This window comes from Cheilinus undulatus, linkage group 10 (assembly GCF_018320785.1).
Source record: "Cheilinus undulatus linkage group 10, ASM1832078v1, whole genome shotgun sequence".
Classification (NCBI taxonomy): Eukaryota; Metazoa; Chordata; class Actinopteri; order Labriformes; family Labridae; genus Cheilinus; species Cheilinus undulatus.
In genome coordinates, this window is record NC_054874.1 from 6369392 (window position 1) to 6392758 (window position 23367).

At 38.6% G+C, this 23367-nt stretch overlaps 1 protein-coding gene across 4 annotated transcripts in view; it reads right to left on the minus strand.

Annotated features, from left to right (window-relative positions):
- Positions 1-579: 579 nt before the first annotated feature.
- Positions 580-23367, minus strand: part of sept6 (septin 6) — a 29058-nt gene continuing 6270 nt past the window's right edge. Inside the window, exons 4-11 of one of the 4 annotated variants that reach the window (XR_005992437.1) lie at positions 20264-20450; positions 18591-18752; positions 15599-15695; positions 11666-11834; positions 11363-11495; positions 11085-11275; positions 8314-8367; positions 4445-5680 (exon numbers count right to left, since the gene is read on the minus strand). Coding sequence is in view for 3 of the 4 variants with exons in the window: in XM_041797029.1 (XP_041652963.1) it covers positions 2310-2334; positions 11085-11275; positions 11363-11495; positions 11666-11834; positions 15599-15695; positions 18591-18752; positions 20264-20450 (964 nt within the window). In the remaining variant the exon portion in view is untranslated. Of the gene's footprint in view, positions 2335-4444; positions 5681-7833; positions 7884-8313; positions 8368-11084; positions 11276-11362; positions 11496-11665; positions 11835-15598; positions 15696-18590; positions 18753-20263; positions 20451-23367 lie in introns of those variants that run through there. The other 3 variants (XM_041797032.1, XM_041797030.1, XM_041797029.1) reach the window with 3 other exon arrangements.

Here is a 23367-nt window from a genome sequence, read left to right on the forward strand (position 1 = left end):
ACACTTATGCATGCTATCCCTCTTCATCAATACATAAATAAACACATCTGTAAATGAAAATTCTGTGCAATAGGGCTATGTACGATTATATCAACATTTTAAATAAACAGGCCAAGGGCAAATGTGAAATTTTCACAAGCACATCTTTAACCTGCTTTTGCTTGGAATGCATTTTTAGTTTCACCCACTTGGGATAAGGGGACCTAATATGTAAAACACAAAACAAAATTATAATTTCTTTACTTGTAGGAAGTCATTCTCACAAATAACATGTTTCTAAAATGCTTAAAAAAAAAAAAAAAAAAGGTGGTGTCATTTTTCTGATGATGGACCACAAGAACGTATTTAGACAAAGAATGAATTAAATTTCCATTAAAAGTTCTGGAGGTGTTGGAAAATTTCCCTTAAAATTACTAGAGATTTCCAAAACAAATGCCCCCAAATTCTCCAAACATTTCTGTGAAAACTCAAAGATTTTTTTTAAAATCCCACAAAAATGTGCACTATCCTCTACAATAAATAAACGTTCAAAGGTAACCATAACCCTCTGAATAAAAGACAAAAGCATAATTTGATTGGATCATATTTTTTATTGAAAATGTACATCAATGGAATCAAACTAAAGTAAGACTGAATCATTTGTGGTGTGGGAGGTTTGACGACAAGAGGTGATGACGGATTACTAGAAAAATGTATGGCATATTCTGACACCGAAATGTTACTTTACACTCAAAGTCACGTCCAAAGATCATAGGTAATAAACAACAAGTCTCCACTTCAATACACAAAATATATCCTTATAAATTATATAAATGCATGACTATTTTCTTTTTTTTTTTTTCAATACTCCTATCTGGGATTCAGATCAACTCCACCTTATACTAATATTTGGCAGAAAAGGGAGCTGAAATCATAGGACAGAGCAAATATACATGAATAATCATATGCACCATATGAAGAAAACAGCAATGAAGTTGAAACTGACTGCAAACCAGAGTTATTAAGGGATAAAACAAGCATGTCAAAGATCACAGCGGTATTTAAATAAAAAGATGCATGCAAAATATAGAGTAGGCTGGTGAATATTAAAGCACAATGTGTAATAAAAGGCCATGACATGTGACCTCCATGGTATTCAACGGTGGCATGTAAACATGGGCACCATCAAATGAAGTGCTAAGTAGAAAATATTGCTTTGGCGTTTGGATGACTATGACTCATTTGATTTAGCAGATTATTTTCAAACTGTGCTAGATTTAAAAAAACATGATTACTTATTAAACCTGGCTAACACACCCCCACTAAGTGCCTCTGTTCTTGTTTTAATCACAAACCTTGATGTTTCATCCATTCCTAAATTCTGTTGAGTATCCTTTTGAAAAGATGAGTGCATAGTGCAGGTCATTGCTATTTTGCTTCAAGTAAAGATCAAATGATTCCATCAACAAATCTTAAAAGATGTGTGAGCCCCAGCTGATGACTTCTATTAACTACAAGAGTCTTCTTATGTACATTAAGACATTAAAGCAGATTTAAACTGTGCCCAGTTCCAACCCTGCCGGGGTTTAGAGCTTCATAAGGTGGTCAGAAATACCATGCGAGTCCACATAAGGCCATATTCAACGAAAAATAAAAATGGGGATGCCATGGGGGGAATAAAAAAAGGGTTCAATACAGCGAGATAAAACAGGAAGAGGTAAAGGGTGTTTAGTTCTTGCCGAAGCTGCAATCCCCTCTTCAGGTGGTCAAGACAGATTAAAAGAAGCTGAAGAGACAAAGAAGAGGAGAAAGCCAGCAGTTAGAGAGGAAGTGCAAGGTAGAAACATTCAAAAAAGTCAAGCTGGAGATGAAGAAGTGCATCTGATATCAGGGAGAGAATCAAATCAGGTTTGAGGAATAAGAGAAGTTGAAAATTCCCTGCTTTTATAATACACAAAGCATAACATTGTGTGTGTTACAATGCTGAAATGAAGTGCTGCTGATTGTCTTGTGAGAGTTAATTCCCCAGCAATCTAACATAAACAGGCAAGTGCTCATGTAATCTTCATTAAGTGGAAATACAGTTAGTTTCAATAAGAAAAACAGTGCACATATACGCATAAACAAGGCGATAAAGCAAGAATTAGACTGCTGAGGTTGAGGTTAAAGCTGCAGCAAAACACAGTTACACATTAAGCAATATTAAAGCAAGGCAGGTAATGATTAAGAAACCCTGAAGGGTGGGGGGTCCACAAAGCCTCGGGTCACATTTGAGGTACTCAGTACCCACAGAGGGCTGGTCCCTCAGCAAAGCTTGAGGGCTGAGAGACCTACTCAGTGCAGAGCCAGGGATTACTGCAAAGGAAAGTGAAACCACACATAACAGTGAGCAGGGGAGTAAAAAAGGAGGGAAGGGCTTTTCTTTTAATGCACTTTAACCCTGGTATCATGTGGAATAGATGTGCTTTTATGTCTTTATTTCAGCCAAATCTCTTTTATAGAGGCAATAAAAGGAACACTGAAGCCTTAATAGGGAGAAAAACTATGGTCAAAAGATGCTATTTCATTCTGATGAAAAATAAGTTATCATACCTGAAAACTAAAATGACATGACTGAGGGGAAAAAGGAATTTTAACTTTTAAATGTTTAAAAAAACCTCATTAAATAAACACAGATTTGTTTAGTTAAAGGAAACCAAGCATACCCACTTTCCCCATTTTGAAAGGATTAAACTTTCCTCTAATTTCCTTCACAGCAATAGCAGCAGTACACAATAATTTTGGCCACAGCTGTCATATTTGGTGAAAAATTGGCCTTTATTTTTCTTTTGAGATAATATTATTTGATGTGATAACACTGATACAAACAACGCTGGTCCCTGCAGGACATTACACATTAGGGGTGATCAATTTAAAAATGTGCCTTCATTTTAAGTAAAATAAAAAAGAAAGTTACAATTGCACTGACAACATTATTACATTTACTCAAAGAGAAAACTCACATTTGTTTGTATAAAAAGTGCAAATGTGAAAGCTAAAACAAGTATGCACAAAACCACATGACAATGAGTGAGGTATGGGAGAAGTGGTAAAGAGATTAGGCTCACAACTACTCATGCAACAGGTTAAAGTGAAACAGCATCATCCAAAGGACATGAATGCAAATAAAAATGGAAGTTAAAGGTCAACCTGGCTGCAGGATTTCAAGTTCTGTTACTGAGGAGTGGAATGGGGGCCAGATGGAGCCCTCCTCCTCACCCCAAGTGGCCCCCAAGAAAAAACAAAAAAAAATTTATAAATTTATAGAAAAAACCCTGCATTATTATGTTGAATAAATTGAAGAAGTTGCCTAAATTCTATTTAATTCTGTGTTAAGCTCATTGAATTAAGCATGTCTATTTACACTTGTGTTTAGAAATATAACATTTGTAAAATAAACTATCATGAAAGCTGTATATATATATGTTTTTTCCTTAATTAAATTATAAATAATCATTACAACGCTTTCGGTTGCCCTCGACAACCGAAGTTGCCCAAACCTGGTATATATGGTCACAGCTTTTGCATCTTTGTGCACTGGTTGCTTTAAAACCAATGCTTATTTCACCAGACTTGATTCATGGCATAGAAGTATTAACTAAATGTATGCATTTGATAGACAATACTGTAACTCTATGAGTTCTAGGGGCGTTCAGTACATTCTTACCCTTGGCAATTAAAAGAATACTGTTGTAATCATACTAACACGGTTCAACTGGTAAATAACTGTCTTACATAGAAGCAGCCAGGGAAAATGTATTAAATGTATTGGAAACTGATCTAAACAAAACAAAGCTCTTGTATTTCTGGTATTATCTGATAAGGTTGCATTTTGAAATATTGAAGGGCGTCACATTTTACACTGTATACTTTGAACTGCTCTTCCTGTTCCATGGTGACTATAAGACTGTAAAGTCCCTGTAAAGTGAAGTGTTGGCAGGTGACATCCCAGTAGGGCTGGGCAATTCATTCAAATTAGATTAAATTGCAATATGTCCTGGTGCAATTTACAAATCGCAGAAGGTTCAATATTTCTTTAACTTGAAATCTGTGTCAAAATACCAGTTTTATAACGTTTTTTGCTGCACGGATGTTATAAATTATTTATTATGCAATCATCCAAATGGCAGGGTTTTTATTTTCAGAATAGTCAATAAAAATCCTAATTTTTGTATGTTTTTCTTACGAAATATGAGAATGACATAAAAATTATGACTCCAATCGATACAACAATTCAAAACATACAAAATACAAAATATAAGATCAGGAACTTAAGAAAAAATTGCATATATATCTCAATTGCAATAATGGGGGAAAAAAATGCAGTTAGATTATTTCCCCAAATCGTTCAGCCCTAATCACCAGCCCACATATTGGCCCTGCCCAAATTAAACCCAGCCAGGAAAGAGGTGAAAAAACTTTCTAACAGTTCAAATCCAAAATTCAGTCACATGTAGATCCCAGTGTTTTCACATTTTTACATCAACCTTATTCCAACATATCTAGAGCGTTAAGACAAACATTTTGGATTTCACTTTACAGGGTCTTTAAACCAACTAGAAACTAGCTTTGGTGAATCCAATGACAAAATATTAACATGCATGTTGGTTGGTTTTCGAGCATTGTTTTTAAAAAATGGCTGTAAATGAAGCTTGGCATTAGTTCATGCAGGACACAATAGTCATAAGCCCAGCTGTGATCAGCTGACAGCCAGCTGATCACAGTTCTTGCCTCCCAGCTCTTACAGCCAATCACAACTCTTTCTCTCAACAAGGCGGTGTACTTAAATATGACATATTTCTCATCAATCCCTGCTTGTATTAATGCTGATGCACCATGCTGCTCCTGTTGGCAAAGCCTAACCTCCTCCACCCCAGCCTCCTCCTTTATAGCATAAAGCTTGTAACACCCTCATACTGAGATTCATGCTACTACGGATTCATTGCTTTTGAGCTACATGTCGTCATGGATTTATCTATGTGGGGGCTTCTAGCCATGTGATCCCTGGAAAGTCAAAGCATGCTGCTTGACTAATCCAGGGAGAATCTTTTAAGAGGAGCCCTCTCCACCAAGTAAAACCGTTTATCTGTTTTGCAATACAATGGAAGATGTATGGCGTGAGCGTTCCTGACTGAACTAAATTCATCAAAAAATGTTATCAAGATCTAGATTTGGTTATTGCATCACTTATTCACTAAGTTTTAAAGCAGTTCTCGCCTGACTCATTTTTTTGCAAGATCTTTGAATACACTTAAAAAACTTGGTCCAGTATTTGATGCATGTTTCACTTTAGCCTCAGTACATTTCTGCCCATAACAAACAGTGGTTGTGTAGGTTAATATCAAAAAGGCCCACTCTATCATGCAGAAAAACACTGAATATTAAACAAACATGGAATGCATTTTAAAGAAATATCTATAAACAGAATAGCTGAATGACTGCTTGTATGAAACATTTACTAGACAAGCATCATTCAGCAAAAAACAAAGAAAAGATGTCAGACTGCTAGCCCAGCGTCTTCCAGAGAGCAGGGTGGAGGGCATGTGGAGGGTTGAATTATGGGGGTTGGGAAGGGGGACTGTAAAAAAAGGATGATGGGGTTGAAACTCATTCACAGCAGGATGGCCACAAGGGAGCACTTTTTTTCTACAGGAACCCTAAGCTGGAAATGAAAGAGAAGGTCTGTTATTGCTTTCTTTTTTTGAGTTAAAACATCATAATGACAAACACACATGCTCACATTGTTTCACATCTGTGACATCACAACAACATTAGTGACCGGATGGTATTTAGAGGAGGTCATGCTTTCAAGGCAGCTTCAAAGGTACGAGTATACAGAAGTTAAGGGTGCAAGTACAGTTCTTCTTGGGCAGACTAGTGGTTTTTTTAGAGGTTTGGTCCCACCCCTGAGCTTTAAACAATACATGGGATTGTCTTCCTAATGCTTCAGTATCCTGCAGCTTGTTTTCATCTGTTTAAAAAAGTCCTCTTGTGTTTAAGGAGTTTACAGATTGTGAGACAGATGCCTCCTTTTACTTCTTTTCTCCCCCGCGGTTCAGCCAAAACAACATCTCTTTCTCTGCACATTTGGCTCTAGGGGATGGAGGGGGTGTCATATGGTTGGGAGATCAACAAAATATGTCATCTATAAAGAAGAGAGATGAGCTCTGAGGAGGTTTGCTGCTCTGCCTGACCTGTTGGCTTCCACTCGGCCTTGAATGGCTCTTTGTGAGTTTGCGGGGCCGAGTGGGGAAGGTCTTTTTAGTGAGCTACGACAAAAGGGGACTGTTGTGGATTTAGGGAGGCAGATGGGGCAGTATATCAAATGGGTGTGTGGGGAGCTAATAAACTGGTTGATTTAAAAGCTGGCATGGGGATAGTAAACACTGCCAGCTCAAGGATATGACAGACACAGATGTTGCTTTTGATGTATTTCATGACTTCAACACTCGCCTATCAATCATTCATATTTAAATAACTTTACTGGTAGAAAAACTGTATTAAAAGATTTGTTTAATCATGTTTGAATGTGGAGATTTTTATCTCTTTTTCTTCCTCTTCTTTCTCTCTTAAGAAGTTCCACTATTGTTATATTGAGTTAATGCCATTTTATTTTTGTTGCTCTAGTAATTCAATCTTTTTTTATTACAAAGAGTGCTTCTAAGCTTACAAAGACACAGCTGGACATCTGAAACTGTAATCACTAAAGTAAAGTGTTAAGAACATGGGTTGCAGAAATGGTTGCTCAGTAACTTAACTTAGAAAGGTAGAAAATTATCTTACAATTTAAATCCGATTCTCTCCAAGTTTCTACTAACTTCCAACTTTCTTATCCAGTGTTTTAGCAGCTCTTAATGTGTAGATGTCAAAAGTCAAGTCAGTGAATCAGAACTAAATCACAACAGGCCTCATTCTCCAATTTTTGACAGTCACCAAAGTTTTCTTATCTGTGATTTGTTCTTTGTCCACACACTACAGGATTTTAAGCCTGATCTGAGACCGTATTTGCCCCTCCCATGGAGATGTAGAGACAAAAGATATCCCAAACACCCCATAATCTTTTATTGCCCGCACTTTTTATGAATTTAGCTCTCAGTTGAGTGCCAGATGGAAAGCTATGGGGTGCCTGATATGGCCACCGGGCCACCAGTTGATGATCACTGTTATAAAGGATGTTCTAATAGATTCTTTCTCACAAGCAAATCCAAAGAAGAAACTGGAGCACACGAGTCATTCTGATGCGGTTTAATCAGCTGCAGAGGGCTAATGTTTGGAAGCACACAGCATCTCTATCAGAGTCAAAACAGGTTTGACTCTGATACGTGTGGAGGGACTGAAGCGCAAAGGAGTCCTTCGTCATTCTAATTAAATCTTCTTCTTTTGGTGTCATTTGAAGCAGCATCCACTTTTGAACTATTAAAATATTTTCAAGTATTGTCACTGAATTTACAGTTTATTCTAATTATGACATCACTGATGTCTTGCTTCTTCTCCTCTCACTTCTGTGTGCCTTCTGTGTTTGCACACTGCCCTGCAGTCTAATGCCCTTACATGGGCATAAACGAGTATTTCTCTATGCTAATTAAGAGAAACGTGCATGTGCTTTAAGCTCAGGAGCATCTGGCTTTCTTTAACTTAGAAACAGAGGTGCAAACAATTCATTAGTTTAAGAACGTGTCATGAATCCCACATGGGTTTCTATTATAAATTTTCTGAAGAAAAATCAGGGGAAATGTTGGTGAATAAGGCCCAATTTCCTGGTCATAATTCCCGTTCCATTCTGATTGTTGGTGTAAATCAGGAGGGGAGTCTTACCCGACAAGGTGCCTCATGCAGCATGCAGCGAGTGTGGGTGGAGGAGTTAACTGGAAAACATTATGGATGCAACATAGGTGACACATGCATTCACAGGACAGATTAACATCTTACACACAACAAGCAGACATCAATAACTCATCTGGGAACTGACCAAAGCACTGACTTAACACTGTTTTTTGTGGACCCTGGAAAAACAGTTGTTCCTGCAGTGATATTACATCCAAAAGGTATCCTTGGTAATTAAATAAACAGGTAGACATGTCCTTACTTCAGACAGACAATCACTTATTTGCATTGAAAATGTCCACTGTGAAACAGCTGCAGTCGGTTTAAGTCAGTGACCCACAGACAAAGCTAAAGATGCTGCACTGCTGCCCCTTTTGGAAGAGAAATGATCTGGGCAGAGCTCATGAAAAGAGAAGAAGTGGCTGTGAAGGAAGGACATTAACAGGGAAAGAAAAATAAAGCATCAAGAACCTTCTCAGTGCAAGTGTCTTCTTCCTTTTTCTAACAGGCACGGCGTCACATCAGCTTCAACACAAAATCAGGAGTCCATTACCAAAATGAAGGGACCAACAATGTTAACAGAACACTACAACATATTTGAACACGTGTGGACTTAGAGAAAAGCCTCATGATTTAATAAAACACTCGTGATGTAAACATTTGAGGGGAATAAATAAAAGGGAGTTCACATTACAGACTGATTAAAATGAGAAGAGTGGCCTCTGTGACTGCAGAGGAAATTGTGAGATAAAAAGAAAACTGTCAAATGAAGCAACAGAGACGATTGTGATCTGTGGTAAATTATCATAAATCACTGTTCAGTAATCGTTAACAGAGTTGCAATAAAGTTGTTTACACAAGTGTGAATTTAATTTTATAATGGCGGTTGGAAATTGTTCAACTATTTAAATGGGGGAAGCAGCACAGATTCTCTCTGACTATTTTTCTACTGGTGATAAATAATGAAATTTGCTCAGCTCTGAACACATTCTTTGTTGTTACATGAAATGCAGACTGGGGCCCATATCTGCCACTTAAAAATAAAGAGTAAAGTGAAAGTATAAGAAAAGAAGCAGGCATATGCAAAGTCTTTAATCGTGGTATAAACATAACTAAACAAATATCAGGTGGATAGTCATTGAGAAAATTAAGTGTTTTATGGTATAAAGCCCAGGTCAGACCAAAGATTTGCAATTCCATAAGAACGTTTTAGAATGTCGCCGGCGGCGGATGCAGCTGTCTGAACCGAGCTGTTTCATTTTGAATCAAGCTGTCTCATGATGTTGTTTGTGATCTAGTTTGGTTGCAGGACATTGCACATAAATATGCAAAAGGGAAAGGGAAGTCTCATTTTTAACAGCTATAAACGTAGAATTCTTTGTCCCTAAGATCATTTTGGGATTTTCTTTTCTCTCTATCCTGATAAACACCATCTCCTCCACCAGCTGCACATGTTAGCAGGCCGTGCAGCGCTGTATGAGCTAATACGTGATAAATCAAAGGCTGTCAGAGCTAAATTTGTCAGTGGAAACTTAATTATTCTCAGCCGATGTCTAAGTTATGACAAGACTGGGCTAGCAAAGCATTTTTATATTTATATGTGCCTTGAAATTTCACTTCCATGCTACGATGTTGATAAAAAATGAATTAGTGATGAGCAGGAATCATGCAGCCAAGGTTGCCCATAAGGGGGGATGATGGGGAAAGCTTTCTGGAGTAGAGCCACACTGGGGGACCCATGAAGGTTGGGATCTGTAACGTTGATTCAAAATATCTCTCTATCTCTATCATATTTCTGTATTTCATGGAAATATCCCACAAAAGACAAACAGACAGTGTAAAGGATTCCTGTCCCAACACAGGCAGCAGCTGCAGACTTGAAAACTACCCTCAAAAAGAGATGAGTCAGATCGGTTTCCCTTCCGCTATTGTCAGAAGTCCCGCCTCTTGTTGATTTTGATTGGCAAGTGAGGGAGACGTGGCACTGACGAGCGCAGTGACGTTCAAAAAGCTGAACGGTTTTCAGCACAGCTTTAAGCATGGCAACAGAAACAGCTGACAATGAGGGTGTGTATTTCTTGGTGATGAGCTTTCAGAACGCTGGACTACATTTGTTAAGAACTGAAAAACAAAAGCTGCCAGTGCCACAAAGCCAGCAATGGACACAGGCCCTAAGGCAACAAAAATGTGCATTTTTCTTTTTTCCTCCAAAATATGTACTGTTTCTAAATGTGGCCCCCTTTCTTTAACCAGACTTTGTACAGCCATAAAAGAACACAAATATAAGTTGGGATCTAGGAAAGAAATGATGACAAAAGGAGGTGCATTTGACCCCAGTTGGCAAACCTGGCTTCAAAGCTGATCTGAACTTAGCTTTTGAGACAAATTCAAGCCAGGAGCCTTGCACTTATATCACTAATTAATGCATTGTAGGGATGCTTGATATTATATTTTTGCCAATATCCACCTGAATAACTAACCTTAAAGTCCTTTATAATACTTTAGATTTTAAGGAATGAGGGGTATATGTCTGCATGTATTGGCTGTAAAAAGATGCAGGAATTCATATCTGGCTGTGCTGATAACATGCTGATAATATTGTGCGTCCCTAAAGCATTGATATTATTAAATCACATCCGAGGAGGGCCCTTTAATAGAGTCTATGAGAACCCAGTAATTTCTGTGGTTGGGCCTTCATACAGCTTGATGCTAGGCATTATCAAGATGATAAAAATGATGGAGAAAAATGTGCAATACTGTGCCACTTTTATAGATTTCTTGAGCAGTAACTAAATACATTTCTTTCACTTAAATGACAGTGAGAGTTACTGCTATTGAAATGATGCATTGTCACTGTCAGTTGCAGCGATATGAACTGGTAGCCATGGTGAGTTTTAATTCATCTCGTTGTGAATCTTTGGTCTGGGCCAGGCTTAAGAGGGACAGAGAAAAGTGAGGTTCTGTCTACAGACTATGCAAAGTGGGATAAATGCTGAAGGAGTTTGAAATATTGTAAGAACAAAGCAACAATCAACGTCTCCCATGAGTCTGTACATTTAAATGTCACATAAATACACAGAGACTACAAACTAATTCCCTGGAATGTCACTGTGATAAACTGTTCCACTGTTCCTCCCAGACTGGTGTTATCTTTCTTTAACTGGATGTTGTCTCCTGGACCTGTGCTTTGAGGATTGACACTGAAGGAAGGAAATGCTCAGTGAGAAGAGATCAATACTTACTTTTTCCTCTCTTTGTCCCTCTTGAGTGTGGTGGAGCCCCCTGCCTGCTGGGCCTGGTTCTGCAAAAGCTCTGCAGCAGTCTTTTTCTGTTTGAACATGTTCAGCTCGTCGTCCAGGGACTTCTTCTTCTCCTCCAGTTTCTTTTTCTCGTCCTGGTGGAGCTTCTTCAAACGGTCAAACTTTTCATGCAGCTGCAGCAGAATAAAGAATGCAGGGTGTTACTTCAAAAAGTGGACCATCCTTACAGAAGTGTTGTGATGCATGTTGAGTGATGATACCTCTTTTTCCGCTTCTTTAAGCTCAGCTTCCTTCTCCTTCACTCTCTGGACGAACATTTGTCTCATTTCTTCCTCTTTCTTCTGCAACTCGCCCATGAACTCGTTTCTTTTGGCTTCGTATGTTTCCTGAAGACTGTCAATGGCAAAGAGAAAACAATTACATACAAAGCATTGAAAATAAACTACTGACACTCAAACTGGTGCAGAATAGCACAAAATAAAAAGGTTCCAGTAATAAAATTCAACACAGAGCAGAGAGTAAAGAGTATGCCAGCTGAATGAGAGCAGCCTCTCGTTCACTACCTGAAGGGTTTGCTGTCAGGATCTGTGTCCTTGAAGCCCATCTCCTCCAGTTTGCAGCGGCGGTAGAGCTCATAGTGGCGTGTATGAGTCTGCTCTCGCAGGTCCTCCATGTTCACTCTTATCAGCATCTCTCTGAGCTTGACGAAATCGCAGTGATTCTCATTTTCCACTAGGAGACAGACACCATAACAACTCATAAGATCATCATTATGTGGCCTTTAGTGGCACTAGCCAGCACTGATAAATACAATTTTAAAAAATCCTCATTTAAAAATTACACCCTATACATTGACAGTTCAGCTGGCCTCGCCCCGAGAGTTTAAAACATGGAGCTACATAATGCAACAAAAAACTGCTCCTCCTGGTACAGTGTCAGTATCCATGTGAGAGGACTAAAATAAATTAAAACGTTATGTTTGTCAGCTTGAAAAGTGGCATTAAAGAGTAACTAGACCCCAGAGTTTCAGCTTAGGTGCTACAGCCCTGGAATTAAAAAAAAAATGCCCTCAGAACTTCATAGAAGGGATGGGAGGGAGGATAAGATACGCCCACTTCCTCCTTCCTGTTGTCCCTTTTCCGCCACATCATTCAGCCCATCATGCCTTTAGGTGTGATTATTAGTCATAATGTCAGAACCATTCATGGTAGACTTACTAAGAGCTAATGATGAGATATGATCATGAAGACAAGTTCCTGTGTTATCGTCTTTGTTTTAAGAAAAACATGGTTTAATCACAATCTCGGTAAACAGCATTACATAACCCAAAATTCTAAAGTGTCACAGTGACGCTCTGATTGCTGATCCCGCCTTAGGGTGGCAAATGTCCGCACTCTGTCTTATTCTGCCAGGAGGAATTAATTTTTTTCAGCAAAAGACTGTATAAATGGTAAAATGACAATATATGACCATGTAGATCCTTGTTTCTCAACCTGGGGTCCAGGACCCACTTAGGGAGGTGCCAGAGCTCTCAGGGGGGGCGTGAGGCTATGTCTGCCCTGAGGTTGTTAAAGGGGACATATTTTACCATTTTAAGACAAGATTATATTGGTCTCAGAAGTCCCCAAAACATGCTGAAAAAAAATTCCAGTACTGGATTTTTGTATGTCTAAAAAGCCCTCTGTTTCAGCCCTGCTCAGAACGAGCTGTTTCTGTGTCTGTGGCTTGAGTAATGAACTGTCTGACTCCGCCCCTGGCCGCACCCCTCTCAAGAAATGGATGTGGTTCTCCTCATTCTTTTCGCAGCTTGCAGCTGAGAGGAGGATTAGGAGAGGAGGGCAGAACTTTCTTCCACGCGGGGAGGGCCAACCAAATCTGGGGGCGTGGCTAACTCTCCACATGACATCCGGTGTTTGAGGGAATTGTGGACAGACCAGGAGTACATATTATTGTTAGAAAAGCCTGAAAAAGTGATTTTGCATAATATGTCCCCTTTAAAATTAGATTTGCACATATTAACAGAAATAATAGTATAACACTTAAAAATAATTCATACAATAGTTTTGGGTAAAATAATCTGTGTTTGGGGTTACTTTGTTTGGAATCCTGATTAAAACGTATCTCAATTTTGGCCACAAAGTATCCCTATTTTTCTTTATGTCAGTCCTGGGGGGGCTCAAGTTTTCTTAGATATAGGCAGGGGGTACTCAAAAGAAAAAAGGTTGGAAACCACTAATGTAGATGACACAAGTAAGTATATTATTGGCCATGTTTTAACAAAGACATGCACTGTGTCTCAAAATTGCATACATCTTACAATATTCTATTACAGTATATTCAAATTCAACACAGCAGGTTAACATTGCCTAAAATCATGCACTGCAGTTTTTTACAAACTGGAAGGTATGCTGGTTTAACTGCCTCTGTTTTTCTTCTATTTCTCCCTTTTAAATCAGATGCCTGACAGATATTGAGCAATTAAAGTGGAAATTTGACAGATAATTTAAATCACCATAGAATTTATGTGATTGGTGATTTATGTTAAGATTATTTCCTACTATAAATGAACTTATTTTGCCTTAAATGCCTTTTCCTTGACTGAAATGCACTGCTGTTGTTAATTACAGGCTAGATAGCTAGCTAGCAGATGCTAACAATAGCTAGCAAGCTGACCGTACAACATGTGCTACATAACCAATATGGCATTCATTGCGGGTGTGACGCATCCATCCTTCCACATATGGTTCTTTGAGCATGCCAGTAATATACTGCATTTGAGTATACCTCTCAAACCCATAATCAAAGAGTGTCACAGCACCGTCTCTGCTGTGAGTGAAGTTACAGGTCAAAGAAATTAGTGGGCCGTAAAAAAAAAAAAGTTGCAGCAGACAGTTTCAACCTGCAGAGGGCAGTTGCTATTACAATTACAATGTAGAATTAAAATACTTAATTCTATAATGTCAGGATTTGGATCCTGACTGATCAACACTACTACTTGATTCCCTTATGCATTGGTTTCCATCTGATGAAAGTGGTTTGATGGTTTAGTTACTCTTTAAAGGGAGTCAAAAACATCACATATGGAAGGAAATCACATCCAGACTGATAAAAGCAGATCTGTGCATGGAAATGACCACACACCTAGTTTTCTGACGTACACGTTTGATAAATAAGGGCCAATAAGTTTACAGTAATAGGACCAGAGGGCACAAGAGTCTCTTAACATCGGCATGAACCTAAACCACAGAAGTTTTACAACCAGTACTCTGCAGAGCAGCAGTACAAACAGAGCATTGCTCATGTCCAGTGACGTGTATTGATTTTGTTAGTGGACACAGTGATGCTCTACACTGCCACAGATCATGTGAGTACACATGCACCCAATTTTAGATAAAGCCTCAGGACAGAAATATTATACAGAGCCGTCTGTGAGCATTAGGACGGATAGGGATGAGTTTTCCCATTGTTTGGCTGCCATCCAGAACATTGGGTTTCAGAGGAAACAACGGCTGCAAGGTTCAAGTGCTGACTTTTAACCTTTAGGGATCTTTTGGGGTATCATATACTGGAAACAGTGAGGAAATTCAAGACCTATTTTGAGACCAAGGGGGTTTTCTCATGAAGGGGGGCAAAACCTCTACACAGATCACTGGTTTTAGTTGTAAACAAGCTGAAACTGATATAGTTGCTGAAACATCGCTTATTCCATCTCTCTGAGTACAAACCAGACTAAAAGGGAAACCCATTTCCAAAAAATAATTATTTAGATTATTGATAATCTGTTCAAGTGATTTATGGAGGAATAATCCCAAACAAATGCACGTTATAGCTCCTCCAAAGCTTTTGTTCTTGTACAAAATGTATTATTCTTAAACTTTGAACTGCTGGTCAGACAAAACAAGAAATAAGATGGATTCCTGAGCCAAAAACAGAAAAGACTTAAAAGAAAATAAGATGCATTCCTGCACAAATCAGCCAAATGTCTACATCCTTATGTACTAGACTGCATTTGAGGTATGCTTGATGGGCTGATTCCTGGCAAACCAGCCGAAGACACCCACACATGCAGACACATCCTTGATAAAACGATGTGCCATAAGAATTGTGCAATGTGAGGCTGGAAAAGATTCAAATAGTCTAACAGAAAAGCTGTCTTACTTCAGCTTCTCTTACTTGTACATTATGAGAATTGAGACTGCTTTGGCAATACGTTGCAAATACGGCATCACAGATTGATCATTCAAGTCAATAAATCTGAATCATCGTCAGTGACGTAATAGGTTAAAATCTGTACTAGCAAAGGGCTGCTACAGCTCCCACAGACTGTACAATAGCTGAAGGGTTGCTGCAGCTAACTGAGGTTATATAACTGGTCATCATCTTGTTTGCAGCAGCGAATGAAGTCGAGGAGGAATATGAGTAGAGGGGACACTGCAGCGGCTCTGACTGTTGGGAGGGCACTCTCATTTCCTGTGCAGGATGTGACCTAGTCTTACCCTGCACTGTTCCCCAGGGGTACTGCCGGGCCTTCACCATCTTGTTGCCAATCTTCACTTCCTCTGTGCTCCCAACTACAGCGAATGGCAAGTGGCTCTGTGGAGCAGAAGGAAAATAACAATGGTATATTTCAAAACACACCTAAAAGTTTTGCAGGATTTTCTTCAATTTCTTGCTCCAACGGTCTCTCAATAAGTAGTCACATATCCACACTGCAGTACTTGTGTTGTTCAATTCTCAAATATACAAGAGTGTTACTAAAATCATCACTCAAAACATGAGTTATTAGTAAATTAACTTTACACAGCTAAAGATGCATATCCAACCATTGCATTCTATCTACACTGTCTGACCTCTAAGAGCTATGATTCCTAAACTCAGAGGAAAAGCAGACAAACAGAAGGAAGTATGACCTTCAATCAGATTGATTCGCTATCCTAACACAATCAGTTAGTAAGACTTAGTGCATTTCCTCGGATCAGTCCTCATAAACAGTTAAGTCAGCCTTGGCTCATCTGTCAGTGAACACAAGCCCTTTCCCACACACAGACTTCCTGTAGAGAGCTGGCTGACTGTGCTGCTCTGAGCATACTCCTCGCTGCATGGGGTGGCTTCCTGACAGCCTTAGCAGACACAGGTGACGCCTGTGCCTGATCCTGCATGAGCTGGTTAGGCTAGTTAACACGCAGCAGAATTTAGGTAAAAATATAAAAGCTAGACACGTGTGACACACCCTGCAGAGGCAAAAACTACCACATGCAGTGCTGTTAGAAATAATACAAACATATTTTTACTAGTGCTGTTAAATTTTTCAATTAATTTCAATTAATTACTCTGATTCTGCCACACAATCTGCTAACGTAGCTTTGTAACTTTGGCTGGAACATGTAAAAATTCTCTGTGCTCTGTATAAATTTAATTATAAAGAGTTTTAATCCACATGTAATGCAATATTTTCTCAAATTATCACCATAAGTGATTAATTACAGAGCCTGTAATTACTTAGATTATTTTTTTAATCAACTGATAGTAGTAATTTTTATTATGCAATGTGCTTCTACTTGAGCTATCTATTTTTTAAATCATGCAATATATTGTTTTTTCTTTTGCCTGTGATTTTTAAAATCACTTTTCAAATTAAGTGCAATTTACTTGTATCTGATTGTGCAATATAAATAGTCTTCCATGCAACATACCAAGGGTTTCCAAACTTTTCAGCCTACAACTCACAAATTAACAGTGCCAAAGACAGGGAACCCTCACTATCCCTACAATTGGTTAGAGCAGGGGTGTCCAAACTATGGCCCACGGGCCAGGTGTGGCCCCTGGCCCATTATTGATTGGCCCTCAACAAATTCTATTCATTAGATGAAATATTGCCCGCATTTGAACATGAAGCTTGACTGTATCGTACTCCTTTGTTTCAACACAAGGTAGTGCTACCATGTTATTTCTGTAAACAAACATTTTGACAAGACTTGATTTTTGTTGTTTGGGACTAAATGAAGACAACACTGTAAATGAGAAACATGTTGGCAACCAACATAATAACAATATTTTGACTTAAAATGCCTTGATAGATTACGAAGGCTAACAGCAGTAACGATGGTGTTTTAGGGGCAAAACCAGTAGTAGACTGGGCCAACCAGGGCCTCCTGAAGTCGCACTGGCCTCCCTAAAATCTGTGAGATGACTGGCTATTTGCCTTGTCAGCCATTAACGAGCCATTTAAGCATACCCAATAATTAAGCATATCTCAACCATCATAAGATTGGTTTCACTATATTTACAATTCCAGGATGAGACAATTGAAAGTAGCCCTAGCAACCTTACATATTTTCTTATGCGGCCCCTAGTGGAAAAGTTTGGACACCCCTGGGTTAGAGCAAACAGCCATGCGCACTTACTAAAAGCCTTTTCCTAAATTATCATAAGAACAACATGAAAGAAAACAAAGAACACAACAACCTATAAACTAAGGCTGGGCAATAAATGAATTAAGTTGATATAGTGGGTTTTTGGAAGATCAAGGTTTTGAAAATCGAGATTTTTCTATCAAACTCCTCTTCAGTAATACAAAAAGTAAAAGCTACTATAAGAAGCTTTCATTTTATGTTAATTCTTGCAACCCTGTAAACAAAATGATACATTTTTTTCTGACATGTTGCTCATGTGTAACCAGTGTTCTCAAACAAAGAAAAACGTTAGCATAAGCATCACTTTCAGTGTTTCTTATGCAGAATAAAACTTTCAGAGCCTGAGTGTTGATGTAAATAACACCTCATAGTGTCATTTTAAAGACAAGTTTACAGCACCCATTTCAACTTTAAAAGGAACATTCAAGTTCACTTTTGTTAAATACTGTTAATAAAAATCAAAGAAATCTGTTTGAGAGGTTCCTTTTTCATTTGAAAACAAAAAAAAAATAATTAAAATCATAAATCGAGTTTGTTGTAAAACAAAAAAAAAAATCGAGGATTTGATTATTTTAACTATATTGCCCAGCCCTACAATAAACCCTAAAATTATTTGACATAGTATCTTATTGTAAGAAAGGCTAAAAGCATAATCTCAAAGACTGCAGCACTGAGTGGACATACCACATTGCTTTATGCAGGGGTGATGTTTGCATGTCAGATCCCTACTGTCATATGAAAACTCACATATTAAAGACTTTTTATACTGACATTTCAGCATATAACTCACCAAGGAAGAGTACTTTTGGAAATTAAACACATTTTATGAACACAATTTTGCAATATTTGGTAAGATATACCATTTGAAATTTTTTTGTTGTACTTGACAGGCATCTTATGATGACTCCCCTCTCTTGACCACCATGTTGTGAACTACTGTTATATACAACACCTCCTGGATGCATCTGCATTGCTAGGTAACTATGATATCTGAATGTGAACTTCTGTATAATAACAATGAGGGTTTTCTAGTCTACATAAATGTAAAAGCATTGCAACAGTTAAATCATCTTACATTCATTGTGGAGTTGATCTCAGCCACAGACTCGTCATCAGTGGGGAATTGGTAGATCTGCACTCCATTGCTGACCAGCTCGCTTGTGATTTTGATTTTGAACTTGGCCAGCTCGCTTTTGGAGATGGCGTCCGACTTGGCGATGATTGGAATAATATTGACCTGTAGCAAAAGACATGACACAATGACAGTGTGTAGACGATGCATTCAGACACAAAGATTTTCCTGTAGTCTGCCTTAAAGACGGTACAAATCAAATCATCATTTTTATAACAAGTTGAAGCATAAACTTAAGAGGTTAAATACAACTATTCTTATTTTTTCTTACATTCCCACAGCTTATTAGTTTCTCATGAATGTAAGTGTAATTTCAAGTTAATTTCATACAAGAAATTGCCCAAAATAACCCATTGCTTCTTCATTATTTCAACAATAACAGAGCTTCTCTCATGCCTAGGGCTCCAGCAAGTTGTGCCTCTTGTAAATTACAGACAATTACTCATTCTTAAGCACAGACATAAATAGTGTATGCAGCAAAGAACAGCAGGCTTCCATCTCCTGCTCTAGATCATTTTAAAGCTGTCCAAACATGGTGAAAATAATACACTATCAATGCTATTCAAACAAAAAAATGGAGAGACAGGGAGGAGGGAAAATCAAGCAGGGTCAAAGATGCAAATGCAGCCCACTCCTACTCAACTGGTTTCTCTCTTCCCTGTTGCCTACATAATCACAACTCATGCTTAGGGGTGTAAATCACCAGTTTTATCATGATACAATGTCAATTCTTCAGACAACAATATACTATTTCTGATAACACAACATCTGCCACAATATCATTGTTTTGATTCAATTCAATTCAATTCAATTCAATCTGACCAGTCTTTATTGTGCAACTATGCAGTATGGATATTTGTGTTTAGAGGTCATGTGATAAAAACCTGAATCTGGTGACAGTTCAGCATCTTGCTCGAGGACATTTCAGCAGAGAAAGTGTTTCAGTGTATCCCCTAGGTGAGTGTGTAAACAGAGGAGGCTTTGCTCTAGATGAAGCTGTTGTGAGCAGCTGCCAGAGGGCACAGCTGCTCTGGCAAACACTGAGCAGACTCTTTGTACAAAAGCCAGGAGGTCCATGCAAATGAGCTGCCGTGGTGGGGACCTCACAAAAAAACGTAAGAGGCAGCAGCAGTCACCATGCCGACTGCATTTCACAGCTGACCTACACTGATGCAGAAACGAGACCAGAGCCACTTTGCATGCAGGCAGATGGCCTAGAAAGGGTTTATGAACCATGACTGGAGAAGACGGATCAAATGGTGCACACAGCAACACAATGCCGAAGGATTCACCTACAGTATAAAGTATCTGTGATGTTCTACAGTCTGTCTACTCTTGTTGAAGGGCATTATATAACAGCTATTCTTTTACATCATTCTCCTGCAGTCAGGGCTTCTGTATCTCTCAATGAACACAGAGGCACTCCTATCATATATGTGATTCTTGCATGATTCTCTCTATGTGTATGATACTTTTCCTGTCAAAAACTGCCATTTAAGTCTGGACTGGTTTGAACAGATGTTCCGTTTACAGAGTTTACAGTAGAATCAATAAACATCAATGCAATCAACTTAAAAGGATTCATGCTGATGTAAACAGTTCAGGTTGAGGCTCACCTTGCTATCAAGTTTCTTCATTGTCACCAAGTCTAGGGATTTCAGTGAGTGTCCCGTGGGTGCGATGAAATAGAGGCATGCGTGGATGCGGGTGTCGTGGTAGCTGTGTAGGGTGCGTTTGATCTTCAGCTCCTCCTGTAGATATGCTTCAAACTGGGCATCAATGAACTCCACAATAGACTTGTAACTGTCACAAAACAGACAAAGAAGAAGACTGAGCTTTTTGCTGCTGCCCTGTTATGCTACAAAATACATGCTTGCAGAAATTTTTAAAATAACAACATGTTGCGACACTGTAATAGACAATTAAGTTACAGATGAATAAAGAAACACCATGCAATCTCAAGGTTGCAGCCCAAATAATTAGAAAGTAGAAAATTTAGAGTAACTTTGTAGTCAAAAGACAAGTCCAAAGGGAAACAGAAGTTGAAAAGCCGTCGTTACTGCAGCAGGATCTCACGTTAATATTTTAATAAAAGCTGACTGAGGAAATGATTTTATTTGGCTTTTAGCTTTGACAGAGATGTAAAAGACAATAGAGAAGCTGTGGCGTTCTCAGCTACTTCAACTGGTTTGACAATGACAAACTTTAACTTGGGGGGAGGGGCCTACATTTTTTCCTCTTTTTCTGAAATAGAAATTATAATTAATAGATGTTTGATATGTAAAGTATAACTAAAGTTAAGATAATCTGATATCCATATGGGCAGCTGTCTAATGCTTTTATTCCAACTATCCATGCCCCTGTAACAGCCAGCATGCAGCTATGTAGCTGCCAACATATTGATTGTCAAAGAAACTGAGGGTAAAACTATGTTTCTTCTCTCGAAACAGACGTTGTTTTTCATTTGTTGCAAAAAAGAAATTAATTCAAGCAACATTTTTGTCTTTAATTGATTATGGAGATGTTCTTTAGATGCATGGTACCTTAGCCTCTCTGAAAATGTTGGACTCAGTCTACCATGCTGCCTTGCGATTTGTCATTGGTCTGAGTTTTCAGACCCGTCACTGTGTTTTATATGAGAAATTCGGTTGGTCGTCTTTATACAATAGAAGAATGGAACATTAGTATATCTTTTCTTATAAGGCTTTTCTACATGAATTACCTTCTTATCTTTGTTATTTACCAACCCCAAAAGCTGTCAGTAGCTGTAATCTTTGTTTTTTAAGGATTTATCATGTATGAGATTACTCGGACTTGCTCTGTTTTTGGTCAAAGAGCTTTTAATGTTTTTGTTTCATCGTCTTGGTCCAAGTTATAGGTACATCTTCAACTTGAGCTTTGTGTTAGTTTAGGAGATTTCAAAACTAGAATTAGGGAACACTTGGCCAGTGTGTGCACATTTTTTGCTGAAAGCTGCTGATTTGGCCAGGACTGTCTTGTAAAAGACATTTCTGTATCTCAATGGGAATAACCCTAGTTAAATAAAGCTTAAATAAATAAAATAAATAAGATGGCAGTCTTCACAAATCAGCTGTAGGATCTGTCTACACTTTTGCAAACTTAAATCAATTGAATGCAACATCCATTTCTATCCATTCAAGGATAGACTGTCTCAGTTGGGAAGAAAGTGCAGTTTCAGTCTGATGGATCTTCTTCAAATGACCATTTCAGAGGATGTACTGCCCATTTCAGACCAAAGATTTGCAACATCCTAAGACCATTATAGAACATCACTGGCAGCAGTCATTGCTGTTTGAACTAAGCCGTTGCAGCTTGTATCAAGCTGTCTGATGACATTGACTTTGATTAATTTCATCAAACTGAAAACAGCTGGTTTTTAGACTTGCATCAGGTGAAAAGTAACCTTGCAAAGCAGATGGATACGCCCGTTTCCGTGTTTCTCACTGGTGAATCCATCTTGCAAAGCTCCCATCTGAACCGTTTGGGCCCAGTTAGAAAGTGACAGGACCAATCAGCGTCAAGGGGCAGTATTTTTGGGCATGGAGGAGTTGTGACGTAAGCAAAACGCAACAAGAGGCGGGTGCAATAATGGCGGAAGACATTAGCATGGATGCTGCTAAAGCGCCAGTTTAATCAGAACTTGACTACATTTCTTCGTTAAAAGAAGAACAAAGGACAGCAGTGAGTTGTTTTATTTTCAAAAACAACACAAGTCTTGTACTGACATGTCTATAGTCACCATGGATCGTGTTATGCAGTTCTCTATGGAGTTTACTCCTTAGGTAGGGGCGCAGCTTGGAAGCGGCTACGACGTCACGTGTTTTGTTGCTCTGATTGGCCCGTAAAGATGTGACAGACAGAACATCCAACCAATCACCCGTCAAGTTTTTTTTCAAAGGCTGTGCCCTTTCCCAAATACTGTCTATGAGAGGTTTACCAGTTGGAAGTGTGAAACAAATCCATCTGGCGTGCCAGGTTAGATGAAAAGAAAATGGAGAATGGAAATTGTGTTTTGACTTGCTATCAACACCAACAAATATTTATATAAAACAGAATATTTCGGGGCACGCAGGTGGTCGAGTGGTTGGGGCGCGCACCATGTGTGCGGGCGGCCCGGGTTCGGATCCGGCCCGTGGCACTATTTCCTGCATGTCTCTCCTCGCTCTCTTCCCTGTTTCCGACTCTATCCACTGTCCTATCTAATAAGGGCAAAAAGGCCAAAAATAAATCTTAAAAAAAAAAACAAAAAAAAAAAAAACCCAGAATATTTCATTTGATAAATCCATTTTGGAAATGTTTATATCCCTCTGGATTTTTTTAGGCCTTTCACATGGAAATGTCAGCCCGATAAAGTCCTGTCCCCTCCATCTGCTGTGCAAGTAAACAGGGCATGACACTATACTTACTAGTATATGACAAATTCAAGGCTGTGGAAGCTAAATTTGTCATTGGAAAACATCTAATCCTCTGCAGATATCTTAGTTATAACAAAACTAAGCTAGCAAAGCATTTTTGTGTAAAAATGTGCTATAAAATTTTTGCTGTCATGCTTCGATGGGTATGACTAAGGTATTAGTGATGAGCAGGACTCTTAACCTTACTCTTACGCAGTAACTTAAGGAAAAAAATCACTTTATATTGAGTGATTGTGAGAGTCGTTGCTATGGGAACAATGCATTGTCTCCTCTAGTTGCTGCTG